Source organism: Pseudophryne corroboree, chromosome 1 (genome assembly GCF_028390025.1).
Source record: "Pseudophryne corroboree isolate aPseCor3 chromosome 1, aPseCor3.hap2, whole genome shotgun sequence".
In the NCBI taxonomy this organism is placed as follows: domain Eukaryota; kingdom Metazoa; phylum Chordata; class Amphibia; order Anura; family Myobatrachidae; genus Pseudophryne; species Pseudophryne corroboree.
The window spans coordinates 1,130,626,828-1,130,640,561 of record NC_086444.1 but is presented as its reverse complement, the minus strand read 5'-3'; the positions used below and the strand labels follow the sequence as shown (position 1 = coordinate 1,130,640,561).

The following is a 13,734-nucleotide window of genomic DNA, read 5'->3' as shown; positions in this document are numbered from 1 at the left end:
CAAGCAAAAGTTCAAAAGTTGCTATTTTTTCAAATGTATTCATTTTTGATCATATAGTAGTTTTGTTGATAAAAAACATATATACTTTGTCATTGGTGCAAGACCAAAAACAATCACGTGTAAAGGTATATCAACAAGTGTCAATGCCAAAAAGTTTGGGAAACAAATGTTTATAAACACAATGATAAATTCAGAGCAGAGAGAACGGTTTACAAGTTGTATATGAATCTGAAAACATGTTCCTACTTACCATGTTCATCCAGCAAGATATTATCTGGTTTAATATCCCTGTAAGAAAGAAATAGCAATGGTTATTGTTTAATATCACTGCAATATGCATTCATTATTTTGTACAAAAATTAAAATGAATGTTGTATGAGGATTGCATTAGCATTGCATCATTTACATTTAAATATGTCTCCTGCCAATTAATTCTGTTTGAAAGGTGAGGTAGGCTGCTCCAATTGGCGAATTGCGATGACTTTAAAAAACATTGCCCTCCCCCACCCCTGTCAGTGTGAGAACAGATGAAAGACATCGCCCTAGATTTGGTGACCTATATAAGAGTGCCTACAGCCTTTGATTTCATCTGGACATGGGACTTGTCAGAGGTCCGAATGCAGAGCCGGCCCCAGGCATAGGCAGTATAGACAAATGCCTAGGGGCATCTAAAAAAAAACCTTGGGGTATCTGGGCAGGCTGGAAATCTAAATTCAGATTAGCAATTTCTTTATTGCAGATGCAGTAGCTTTATTGCACTGGTTCAATAAAGCTTTCTGTTATTCAATATAGCGCACTGTGCGTGACATCATGAGGTCATGCAGCAACACCGAGACGGGTAGAGGAACCGATAAACCACGGCAGCAAACAACCAGAAGGCAGAAAATGAATACTCAGAAACAATGACATTTGCAGGACAAATATTATAATAAACAATATTAATATAGCATAGTTGTGTTAATATGGCATAGGTGAGAAGTGATGGTAAAATGTAATGGCAGAGCGGGTAGAACTTACAATGGATAACCTGTACACTGACAATGGCTGGCACATCAAGGATATAAGCACAGAAATATGCCTAATACTAAAACAGTCAATAAGGGAAGAAAGCAATGTGGTTATTGGATGAGAATAGCAGGATATATACAGGTTTAGTCTCCCATATCCAAAATTATTGTGGCTATTGAATATTTCCGTATTTTGGAATATTAGTATACTATAATGAAATCTCTTGTGGGTGGACCCAAGTCTAAACACAGAATGCATTTATATTTTATATACACCTTATACACACAGCCTGTCGTGATTTTATACAACATGTTTAATAATTTTGAGCACTGAAACAAAGTATGTGTACATACATGAAATTCATTATTTCTTGTGGGAAGTTGTTCAAAATATATAATAATCATACAGTATGAATTCAGGGATTTGTGGGGTAGGGCAGAGCTAGATGGAGACTGGTAAAATAGAAATATGAAGATGACTATTTGTAAATATTAGCTACGTCAGGAATTTCTGTATTACCATTGCTAGGGGTTTTGGTTTGCCATCGTCGGAGGTTGATGCGCATTTCGCTTTTTCAGTCTGACTACGAAATGGAGTAATCTTAAGATGTATAAAAAGCTAAGAAAGGTTTAAGTATTATGTCTGGGCGAGCATTAGATGGCAACCATTGGTACTCCTGGGTATATTTATATTATAGAAGTGGAGATATTAGTCATACCAACGAATCAAATGATACTGTAAGTAGAATCTGATTGGTTGCTATAGGCAACATCTCCACTTCTGTAAACCCGCACTTTAGTACATATACCCCCATGACTACATGTTCATAGTCTGCAGTTGATAGTATTTAGATTTAGCGTAAATGGTCATATTCAGGGCATTTGTTTGAGTGGAGTTGGTGCACATTGTGAAGATGGGGCCAAGTTGGACAGGCAAAGCTGTGCGTGTGATAAAAGGGAGCAGAGCTGGGGAGGTTAGTATGTAGAGTGAAACAAAGGTGGAGAAGAAAAAGAATAAAGCTACAGTAGGTACACACTACACAATTTGACATGCAATCATGGTGCCTGTGGCCACTCTGCACGACCACCGTATAGTGTGTACACACAATTCATAGTTTGATGAATTGTGTGGTTGCGTTGTCCCATCTGATGTGCTGCACATCAGATGGGACATACAAGGTGGTTTGGTTACATTAAGAATGTGACTATATTTTGTGCCACTGTATGGCAGATCGGGCAATACACAGCTTTAGAGTAGGGAAAGGGGGAACCACAGTTGTAAAGAATTGTCATTTGAAGCAGAAAGAGGATTTGCTATTTATCAGAATGGTGTGGTCGTTAGATCCAGACACAAGAATAGAGGGCGGTTGTGAAGGATACTGGTAATGCTTTACAGTTTGCATACTAGCTACACTTTCTTATGAAGGACCAAAAGCATGCGTGCGTCTGGGTTCTTTCAGTAGGAGGCTGTCAAATACCAATATACGGTTAATCAGCTTCCAAGTGCATTTAGGCACATCCAGGAAATGAGTTGTTGGCGACAAGAGACACCTGAGTTATAGAGAGTATTAGGTCTCACTATGAAATCATTATCCTTAGTGTCTTGCATGCTAACGTTTCGCCAACACAAACTTAAAGAAGAGGGATTAATAGCATGAGGCTTTTTGGAACAATTGAATAACAGCTTATATGGGTCTCCTCTCAGATACAGGTTCATTGGTCTACACCCAGAGCCTCCCTTAAATTCTCCCCACCACATAGTTAGTGAGGCTCTTTAGCCAACTGTTCATATGTGAGGCATAAAAAGTAAAGATAAGACTCCAGAGGAAGATCTTCAAAGGTATCCCTAAGGAAGTCATGCCAGCACTGGGTAGGTAGGTGTTAGTTAGGTATTATATAGAGATGAGCGGGTTCGGTTCCTCGGAATCCGAACCCCCCCGAACTTCAGCCTTTTTACACGGGTCCGAGGCAGACTCGGATCTTCCCGCCTTGCTCGGCTAACCCGAGCGCGCCCGAACGTCATCATCCCGCTGTTGGATTCTCGCGAGGCTCGTATTCTATCGCGAGACTCGGATTCTATATAAGGAGCCGCGCGTCGCCGCCATTTTCACACGTGCATTAAGATTGATAGGGAGAGGACGTGGCTGGCGTCCTCTCCGTTTAGATAGAGAGTGAGACACTTGATTTAGTAATTTAATTTTAGTAATTTTGGGGAGCATTAGGAGTACTCAGAGAGTGCAGAGTTTTGCTGATAGTTATACTAGTGACCACCAGTTTTATTTATTATTTAAAATCCGTTCTCTGCCTGAAAAAAAATGATACACAGTCACATACCATATCTGTGCTCAGCCTCAGTGTGCTGCATGATAATATCATCTATGTATATCTGATGGTGCTGAGTGCTCACTGCTCACACAGCTTAATTGTGGGGGAGACTGGGGACGGGGAGCAGTTATAGCAGGAGTACATAACAGTGCACACTTTTGCTGCCAGTGTGACTGACCAGTGACCACCAGTATATAAATACTGGCTGCTTTTGCATGTAGCCCACAAATGCTGGACAGCTTTGTTTTACACTGCAATTTAGATTTCAGTTTGGGAATGCCCCTCTCATGTCTACATCTCTCTGCACATTTTACATCTGCCCCACCTGCAGTGCAGCATGGTTTATCCTGGTGCTTTGCTACTATTGTCTGCCTGAAAAAGTTAAACACTCGTGTGGTGTTTTTTTATTTTATTCTATAAACGCATTCTGCTGACAGACAGTGTCCAGCAGGTCCGTCATTCATTATATTATAATATATACCTGCAGTAGTGATATATATATATTTTTTATATCATTATCATCCAGTCTATACTAGCAGACGCAGTACTGTAGTCCACGGCTGTAGCTACCTCTGTGTCGGCAGTGCTCGTCCATAATTGTATACCTACCTGTGGTGGGGTTTTTTTTCTATCTTCTTCATACTAGTAGTTTAGGAGTCTGCTGCTGACAGTGTCCAGCAGGTCCGTCATTATATAATATATACCTGTCCTGCAGTAGTGATATATATATATATTTTATATCATTATCATCCAGTCTATACTAGCAGACGCAGTACGGTAGTCCACGGCTGTAGCTACCTCTGTGTCGGCAGTGCTCGTCCATAATTGTATACCTACCTGTGGTGGGGGTTTTTTTCCGATCTTCTTCATACTAGTAGTTTAGGAGTCTGCTGCTGACAGTGTCCAGCAGGTCCGTCATTATATAATATATACCTGTCCTGCAGTAGTGATATATATATATTTTTTATATCATTATCATCCAGTCTATACTAGCAGACGCAGTACGGTAGTCCACGGCTGTAGCTACCTCTGTGTCGGCAGTGCTCGTCCATAATTGTATACCTACCTGTGGTGGGGTTTTTTTTCTCGATCTTCTTCATACTAGTAGTTTAGGAGTCTGCTGCTGACAGTGTCCAGCAGGTCCGTCATTATATAATATATACCTGTCCTGCAGTAGTGATATATATATATTTCTCTAACGTCCTAAGTGGATGCTGGGGACTCCGTAAGGACCATGGGGAATAGCGGCTCCGCAGGAGACTGGGCACATCTAAAGAAAGCTTTAGGACTATCTGGTGTGCACTGGCTCCTCCCCCTATGACCCTCCTCCAAGCCTCAGTTAGATCTCTGTGCCCGAACGAGAAGGGTGCACACTAGGGGCTCTCCTGAGCTTCTTAGTGAAAGTTTTAGTTTAGGTTTTTTTATTTTCAGTGAGACCTGCTGGCAACAGGCTCACTGCATCGAGGGACTAAGGGGAGAAGAAGCGAACTCACCTGCGTGCAGAGTGGATTGGGCTTCTTAGGCTACTGGACATTAGCTCCAGAGGGACGATCACAGGCCCAGCCTGGATGGGTCCCAGAGCCGCGCCGCCGGCCCCCTTACAGAGCCAGAAGGCAGAAGAGGTCCGGAAAATCGGCGGCAGAAGACGTCCTGTCTTCAACAAGGTAGCGCACAGCACTGCAGCTGTGCGCCATTGCTCTCGGCACACTTCACACTCCGGTCACTGAGGGTGCAGGGCTCTGGGGGGGGGGCGCCCTGAGACGCAATAAAAAACACCTTGGATGGCAAAAAATGCATCACATATAGCTCCTGGGCTATATGGATGCATTTAACCCCTGCCAGAATACATAGAAAAACGGGAGATAAGGCCGCCGATAAGGGGGCGGAGCCTATCTCCTCAGCACACTGGCGCCATTTTCCCTCACAGCTCCGTTGGAGGGAAGCTCCCTGTCTCTCCCCTGCAGTCACTACACTACAGAAAGGGTTAAAAAAGAGAGGGGGGGCACTAATTACGCGCAGTATTAAAGATACAGCAGCTATAAGGGGAAAAACACTTATATAAGGTTATCCCTGTATATATATAGCGCTCTGGTGTGTGCTGGCAAACTCTCCCTCTGTCTCCCCAAAGGGCTAGTGGGGTCCTGTCCTCTATCAGAGCATTCCCTGTGTGTGTGCTGTATGTCGGTACGTTTGTGTCGACATGTATGAGGAGAAAAATGATGTGGAGACGGAGCAGATTGCCTGTAATAGTGATGTCACCCCCTAGGGGGTCGACACCTGAGTGGATGAACTGTTGGAAGGAATTACGTGACAGTGTCAGCTCTGTATAAAAGACAGTTGTTGACATGAGACAGCCGGCTACTCAGCTTGTGCCTGTCCAGACGTCTCATAGGCCGTCAGGGGCTCTAAAGCGCCCGTTACCTCAGATGGCAGATATAGACGCCGACACGGATACTGACTCCAGTGTCGACGGTGAAGAGACAAATGTGACTTCCAGTAGGGCCACACGTTACATGATTGAGGCAATGAAAAATATTTTACACATTTCTGATAATACGAGTACCACCAAAAAGGGGTATTATGTTCGGTGAGGAAAAACTACCTGTAGTTTTCCTGAATCTGAGAAATTAAATGAGGTGTGTGATGATGCGTGGTTTTCCCCCGATAACAACTGATAATTTCTAAAATGTTATTGGCATTATATCCTTTCCCGCCAGAGGTTAGGGTGCGTTGGGAAACACCCCCTAGGGGGGGATAAAGCGCTCACACGCTTGTAAGGGCTCTACCCTCTCCTGAGATGGCCGCCCTTAAGGATCCTGCTGATAGAAAGCAGGAGGGTATCCTAAAATGTATTTACACACATACTGGTGTTATACTGCGACCAGCAATCGCCTCAGCCTGGATGTGCAGTGCTGGGTTGGCGTGGTCGGATTCCCTGACTGAAAATATTGATACCCTAGATAGGGACAGTATATTTTTGCCTATAGAGCATTTAAAAGATGCATTTCTATATATGCGTGATGCACAGCGGAATATTTGCCGACTGGTATCAAGTATAAGTGCGTTGTCCATTTCTACCAGTAGAGGGTTATGGACACGTCAGTGGTCAGGTGATGCGTATTCCAAACGGCATTTGGAAGTATTGCCTTATTAAGGGGAGGAGTTATTTGGGGTCGGTCTTTCAGACCTGGTGGCCACGGCAACAGCTGGGAAATCCACGTTTGTACTCCAGGTCGCCTCTCAAGCATGAGAAGACGCCGTATTATCAGGCGCAGTCTTTTCGTGGACAAGCGGGCAAAAGGTTCCTCATTTCTGCCCCGTGACAGAGGGAGAGGAAAAAGGCTGCAGAAATCAGCCAGTTCCCAGGAACAGAAACCCTCTCCCGCCTCTGCCAAGCCCTCAGTATGACGCTGGGGCTTTACAAGCAGAATCAGGCACGGTGGGGGGCCTGTCTCAATGAATTTCAGCGCGCAGTGGACTCACTCGCAAGTAGACCCCTGGATCCTTCAGGTGATATCTCAGGGGTACAAATTAGAATTCGAGACGTCTCCCCCTCGCCGTTTCCTAAAGTCGGCTTTACCGATGTCTCCTTCTGACACGGAGACAGTTTTGGAAGCCATTCACAAGCTGTATTCCCAGCAGGTGATAATCAAGGTACCCCTCCTGCAACAGGGAACGGGGTATTATTCCACACTGTGGTGGTACCGAAGCCAGACGGCTCGGTGAGACCGATTCTAAATCTAAAATCTTTGAACACTTACATACAGAGGTTCAAATTCAAGATTGAGTCACTCAGAGCAGTGATTGCGAACCTGGAAGAAGGGGACTACATGATGTCTCGGGACATCAAGGATGCTTACCTTCATGTCAAAATTTACCCTTCTCACCAAGGGTACCTCAGGTTTATGGTACAGAACTGTCACTATCAGTTCAGACGCTGCCGTATGGATGGTCCACGGCACCCCGGGTCTTTACCAAGGTAATGGCCGAAATGATGATATTCCTTCGAAGGAAGGGAATTTTAGTTATCCCTTACTGGGACGATTCCCTGATAAGGGTAAGATCCAGGGAACAGTTGGAGGTCGGTGTAACACTATCTCAGGTAGTGTTGCGGCAGCACGATTGGATTCTCGATATTCCAAAATCGCAGCTGGTTCCGACGACTTGTCTTCTGTTCCTAGGGATGATCCTGGACACAGTCCAGAAAAAGGTGTTTCTCCCGGAGGAGAAAGCCAGGGAGTTATCCGAGCTAGTCAGGAACCTCCTAAAACCGAGCCAAGTCTCAGTGCATCAATGCACAAGGGTTCTGGGTAAAATGGTGGCTTCCTACGAAGCAATCCCATTCGGCAGATTCCACGCAAGAACTTTCCAGTGGGACCTGCTGGACAAATGGTCCGGGTCGCATCTTCAGATGCATCAGCGGATAACCCTGTCACCAAGGACAAGGGTGTCCCTCCTGTGGTGGTTGCAGAGTGCTCATCTTCTAGAGGGCCGCAGATTCGGCATTCAGGACTGGGTCCTGGTGACCACGGATGCCAGCCTGCGAGGCTGGGGAGCAGTCACACAGGGAAGGAATATCCAGGGCTTATGGTCAAGCCTGGAGACATCACTTCACATAAATATCCTGAAGCTAAGGGCCATTTACAATGCTCTAAGCTTAGCAAGACCTCTGCTTCAAGGTCAGCCGGTGTTGATCCAGTCGGACAACATCACGGCAGTCACCCACGTAAACAGACAGGGTGGCACAAGAAGCAGGAGGGCAATGGCAGAAGCTGCAAGGATTCTTCGCTGGGCGGAAAATCATGTGATAGCACTGTCAGCAGTATTCATTCCGGGAGTGGACAACTGGGAAGCAGACTTCCTCAGCACGACCTCCACCCGGGAGAGTGGGGACTTCACCCAGAAGTCTTCCACATGATTATAAACCGTTGGGAAAGACTCGACAGGTATTGCGCCAGGTCAAGGGACCCTCAGGCAATAGCTGTAGACGCTCTGGTAACACCGTGGGTGTACCAGTCAGTGTATGTGTTCCCTCCTCTGCCTCTCATACCCAAGGTACTGAGATTGATAAGATGGAGAGGAGTAAGCACTATATTCGTGGCTCCGGATTGGCCAAGAAGGGCTTGGTAACCGGAACTTCAAGAGATGCTCACGGAGGATCCGTGGCCTCTACCTCTAAGAAGGGACCTGCTCCAGCAAGGACCCTGTCTGTTCCAAGACTTACCGCGGCTGCGTTTGACGGCATGGCGGTTGAACGCCGGATCCTGAAGGAAAAAAGGCATTCCGGATGAAGTCATCCCTATCCTGATCAAAGCCAGGAAGGATGTAACCGCAAAACATTATCACCGCATTTGGCGAAAATATGTTGCGTGGTGCGAGGACAGTAAGGCCCGACGGAGGAAATTCAACTGGGTCGATTCCTACATTTCCTGAAAACAGGAGTGTCTATGGGCCTGAAATTGGGGTCCATTAAGGTTCAAATTTCGGCCCTGTCAATTTTCTTCCAAAAAGAACTAGCTTCAGTCCCTGAAGTTCAGACGTTTGTAAAAGGGGTACTGCATATACAGCCTCCTTTTGTGCCTCCAGTGGCACTTTGGGATCTCAATGTAGTTTTTGGGTTCCAAAAGTCACATTGGTTTGAACCACTTAAATCTGTGGAGTTAAAATATCTCACATGGAAAGTGGTCACGCTGTTGGCCCTGGCCTGGGCCAGGCGCGTGTCAGAATTGGCGGCTTTATCCTGTTAAAGCCCTTATCTGATTTTCCATTCGGACAGGGCGGAATTGAGGACTCGTCCTCAGTTTCTCCCTAAGGTGGTTTCAGCGTTTCACCTGAACCAACCTATTGTGGTGCCTGCGGCTACTAGGGACTTGGAGGACTCCAAGTTGCTAGACGTTGTCAGGGCCCTGAAAATATATGTTTCCAGGACGGCTGGAGTCAGGAAATCTGACTCGCTGTTTATCCTGTATGCACCCAACAAGCTGGGTGCTCCTGCTTCTAAGCAGACTATTGCTCGTTGGATTTGTAGTACAATTCTGCTTGCACATTCTGTGGCAGGCCTGCCACAGCCAAAAATATGTAAATGCCCACTCCACAAGGAAGGTGGGCTCATCTTGGGCGGCTGCCCGAGGGGTCTCGGCTTTACAACTTTGCCGAGCAGCTACTTGGTCAGGAGCATATACGTTTGTAAAATTCTACAAAATTGATACCCTGGCTGAGGAGGACCTGGAGTTCTCTCATTTGGTGCTGCAGAGTCATCCGCACTCTCCCGCCCGTTTGGGAGCTTTGGTATAATCCCCATGGTCCTTACGGAGTCCCCAGCATCCACTTAGGACGTTAGAGAAAATAAGAATTTACTTACCGATAATTCTATTTCTCGTAGTCCGTAGTGGATGCTGGGCGCCCATCCCAAGTGCGGATTGTCTGCAATACTGGTACATAGTTATTGTTACCAAAAAATCGGGTTATTGCTGTAGTGAGCCATCTTTTCTAGAGGCTCCTCTGTTATCATGCTGTTAACTGGGTTCAGATCACAAGTTGTACAGTGTGATTGGTGTGGCTGGTATGAGTCTTACCCGGGATTCAAAATCCTTCCTTATTGTGTACGCTCGTCCGGGCACAGTATCCTAACTGAGGCTTGGAGGAGGGTCATAGGGGGAGGAGCCAGTGCACACCAGATAGTCCTAAAGCTTTCTTTAGATGTGCCCAGTCTCCTGCAGAGCCGCTATTCCCCATGGTCCTTATGGAGTCCCCAGCATCCACTACGGACTACGAGAAATAGAATTATCGGTAAGTAAATTCTTATTTTTTTTATATCATTATCATCCAGTCTATACTAGCAGACGCAGTACGGTAGTCCACGGCTGTAGCTACCTCTGTGTCGGCAGTGCTCGTCCATAATTGTATACCTACCTGTGGTGGGTTTTTTTTTTCTATCTTCTTCATACTAGTAGTTTAGGAGTATGCTGCTGACAGTGTCCAGCAGGTCCGTCATTATATAATATATACCTGTCCTGCAGTAGTGATATATATATATTTTTTATATCATTATCATCCAGTCTATACTAGCAAACGCAGTACGGTAGTCCACGGCTGTAGCTACCTCTGTGTCGGCAGTGCTCGTCCATAATTGTATACCTACCTGTGGTGGGTTTTTTTTTTCGATCTTCTTCATACTAGTAGTTTAGGAGTCTGCTGAAGACAGTGTCCAGCAGGTCCGTCATTATATAATATATACCTGTCCTGCAGTAGTGATATATATATATTTTTTATATCATTATCATCCAGTCTATACTAGCAGACGCAGTACGGTAGTCCACGGCTGTAGCTACCTCTGTGTCGGCAGTGCTCGTCCATAATTGTATACCTACCTGTGGTGGGTTTTTTTTTTCGATCTTCTTCATACTAGTAGTTTAGGAGTCTGCTGCTGACAGTGTCCAGCAGGTCCGTCATTATATAATATATACCTGTCCTGCAGTAGTGATATATATATATTTTTTATATCATTATCATCCAGTCTATACTAGCAGACGCAGTACGGTAGTCCACGGCTGTAGCTACCTCTGTGTCGGCAGTGCTCGTCCATAATTGTATACCTACCTGTGGTGGTTTTTTTTTTTTCGATCTTCTTCATACTAGTAGTTTAGGAGTCTGCTGCTGACAGTGTCCAGCAGGTCCGTCATTATATAATATATACCTGTCCTGCAGTAGTGATATATATATATTTTTTATATCATTATCATCCAGTCTATACTAGCAGACGCAGTACGGTAGTCCACGGCTGTAGCTACCTCTGTGTCGGCAGTGCTCGTCCATAATTGTATACCTACCTGTGGTGGGTTTTTTTTTTCCGATCTTCTTCATACTAGTAGTTTAGGAGTCTGCTGCTGACAGTGTCCAGCAGGTCCGTCATTATATAATATATACCTGTCCTGCAGTAGTGATATATATATATTTTTTATATCATTATCATCCAGTCTATACTAGCAGACGCAGTACGGTAGTCCACGGCTGTAGCTACCTCTGTGTCGGCAGTCACTCGTCATCCATAAGTATACTAGTATCCATCCATCTCCATTGTTTACCTGAGGTGCCTTTTAGTTGTGCCTATTAAAATATGGAGAACAAAAATGTTGAGGTTCCAAAAATAGGGAAAGATCAAGATCGACTTCCACCTCGTGCTGAAGCTGCTGCCACTAGTCATGGCCGAGACGATGAAATGCCATCAACGTCGTCTGCCAAGGCCGATGCCCAATGTCATAGTACAGAGCATGTAAAATCCAAAACACCAAATATCAGTAAAAAAAGGACTCAAAAATCTAAAATAAAATCGTCGGAGGAGAAGCGTAAACTTGCCAATATGCCATTTACCACACGGAGTGGCAAGGAACGGCTGAGGCCCTGGCCTATGTTCATGGCTAGTGGTTCAGCTTCACATGAGGATGGAAGCACTCAGCCTCTCGCTAGAAAAATGAAAAGACTCAAGCTGGCAAAAGCACAGCAAAGAACTGTGCGTTCTTCGAAATCACAAATCCACAAGGAGTGTCCAATTGTGTCGGTTGCGATGCCTGACCTTCCCAACACTGGACGTGAAGAGCATGCGCCTTCCACCATTTGTACGCCCCCTGCAAGTGCTGGAAGGAGCACCCGCAGTCCAGTTCCTGATAGTCAGATTGAAGATGTCAGTGTTGAAGTACACCAGGATGAGGAGGATATGGGTGTTGCTGGCGCTGGGGAGGAAATTGACCAGGAGGATTCTGATGGTGAGGTGGTTTGTTTAAGTCAGACACCCGGGGAGACACCTGTTGTCCGTGGGAGGAATATGGCCATTGACATGCCTGGTGAAAATACCAAAAAAATCAGCTCTTCGGTGTGGAAGTATTTCAACAGAAATGCGGACAACATTTGTCAAGCCGTGTGTTGCCTTTGTCAAGCTGTAATAAGTAGGGGTAAGGACGTTAACCACCTCGGAACATCCTCCCTTATACGTCACCTGCAGCGCATTCATCATAAGTCAGTGACAAGTTCAAAAACTTTGGGCGACAGCGGAAGCAGTCCACTGACCAGTAAATCCCTTCCTCTTGTAACCAAGCTCACGCAAACCACCCCACCAACTCCCTCAGTGTCAATTTCCTCCTTCCCCAGGAATGCCAATAGTCCTGCAGGCCATGTCACTGGCAATTCTGACGAGTCCTCTCCTGCCTGGGATTCCTCCGATGCATCCTTGCGTGTAACGCCTACTGCTGCTGGCGCTGCTGTTGTTGCTGCTGGGAGTCGATGGTCATCCCAGAGGGGAAGTCGTAAGACCACTTTTACTACTTCCACCAAGCAATTGACTGTCCAACAGTCCTTTGCGAGGAAGATGAAATATCACAGCAGTCATCCTGCTGCAAAGCGGATAACTGAGGCCTTGGCATCCTGGGCGGTGAGAAACGTGGTTCCGGTATCCATCATTACTGCAGAGCCAACTATAGACTTGTTTGAGGTACTGTGTCCCCGGTACCAAATACCATCTAGGTTCCATTTCTCTAGGCAGGCGATACCGAAAATGTACACAGACCTCAGAAAAAGACTCACCAGTGTCCTAAAAAATGCAGTTGTACCCAATGTCCACTTAACCACGGACATGTGGACAAGTGGAGCGGGGCAGACTCAGGACTATATGACTGTGACAGCCCACTGGGTAGATGTATGGACTCCCGCCGCAAGAACAGCAGCGGCGGCACCAGTAGCAGCATCTCGCAAACGCCAACTCTTTCCTAGGCAGGCTACGCTTTGTATCACCACTTTCCAGAATACGCACACAGCTAAAAACCTCTTACGGCAACTGAGGAAGATCATCGCAGAATGGCTTACCCCAATTGGACTCTCCTGTGGATTTGTGGCATCGGACAACACCAGCAATATTGTGTGTGCATTAAATATGGGCAAATTCCAGCACGTCCCATGTTTTGCACATACCTTGAATTTGGTGGTGCAGAATTATTTAAAAAACGAGAGGGGCGTGCAAGAGATGCTGTCGGTGGCCAGAAGAATTGCGGGACACTTTCGGCGTACAGGCACCACGTACAGAAGACTGGAGCAACACCAAAAACGCCTGAACCTGCCCTGCCATCATCTGAAGCAAGAAGTGGTAACGAGGTGGAATTCAACCCTCTATATGCTTCAGAGGTTGGAGGAGCAGCAAAAGGCCATTCAAGCCTATACAACTGAGCACGATATAGGAGGTGGAATGCACCTGTCTCAAGCGCAGTGGAAAATGATTTCAACGTTGCGCAAGGTTCTGCAACCTTTTGAACTTGCCACACGTGAAGTCAGTTCAGACACTGCCAGCCTGAGTCAGGTCATTCCCCTCATCAGGCTTTTGCAGAAGAAGCTGGAGACATTGAAGGAGGAGCTAACA

At 45.9% G+C, this 13,734-nt stretch overlaps 1 protein-coding gene across 1 annotated transcript in view; it reads right to left on the bottom strand.

Annotated features, from left to right (window-relative positions):
- STK32B (serine/threonine kinase 32B) overlaps positions 1-13,734 on the bottom strand; it is a 613,395-nt gene that overhangs the window by 336,802 nt on the left and 262,859 nt on the right. Inside the window, exon 5 of the mRNA XM_063923372.1 lies at positions 251-288. Coding sequence (XP_063779442.1) covers positions 251-288 — 38 coding nt within the window. The remainder of the gene's footprint in view (positions 1-250; positions 289-13,734) is intronic.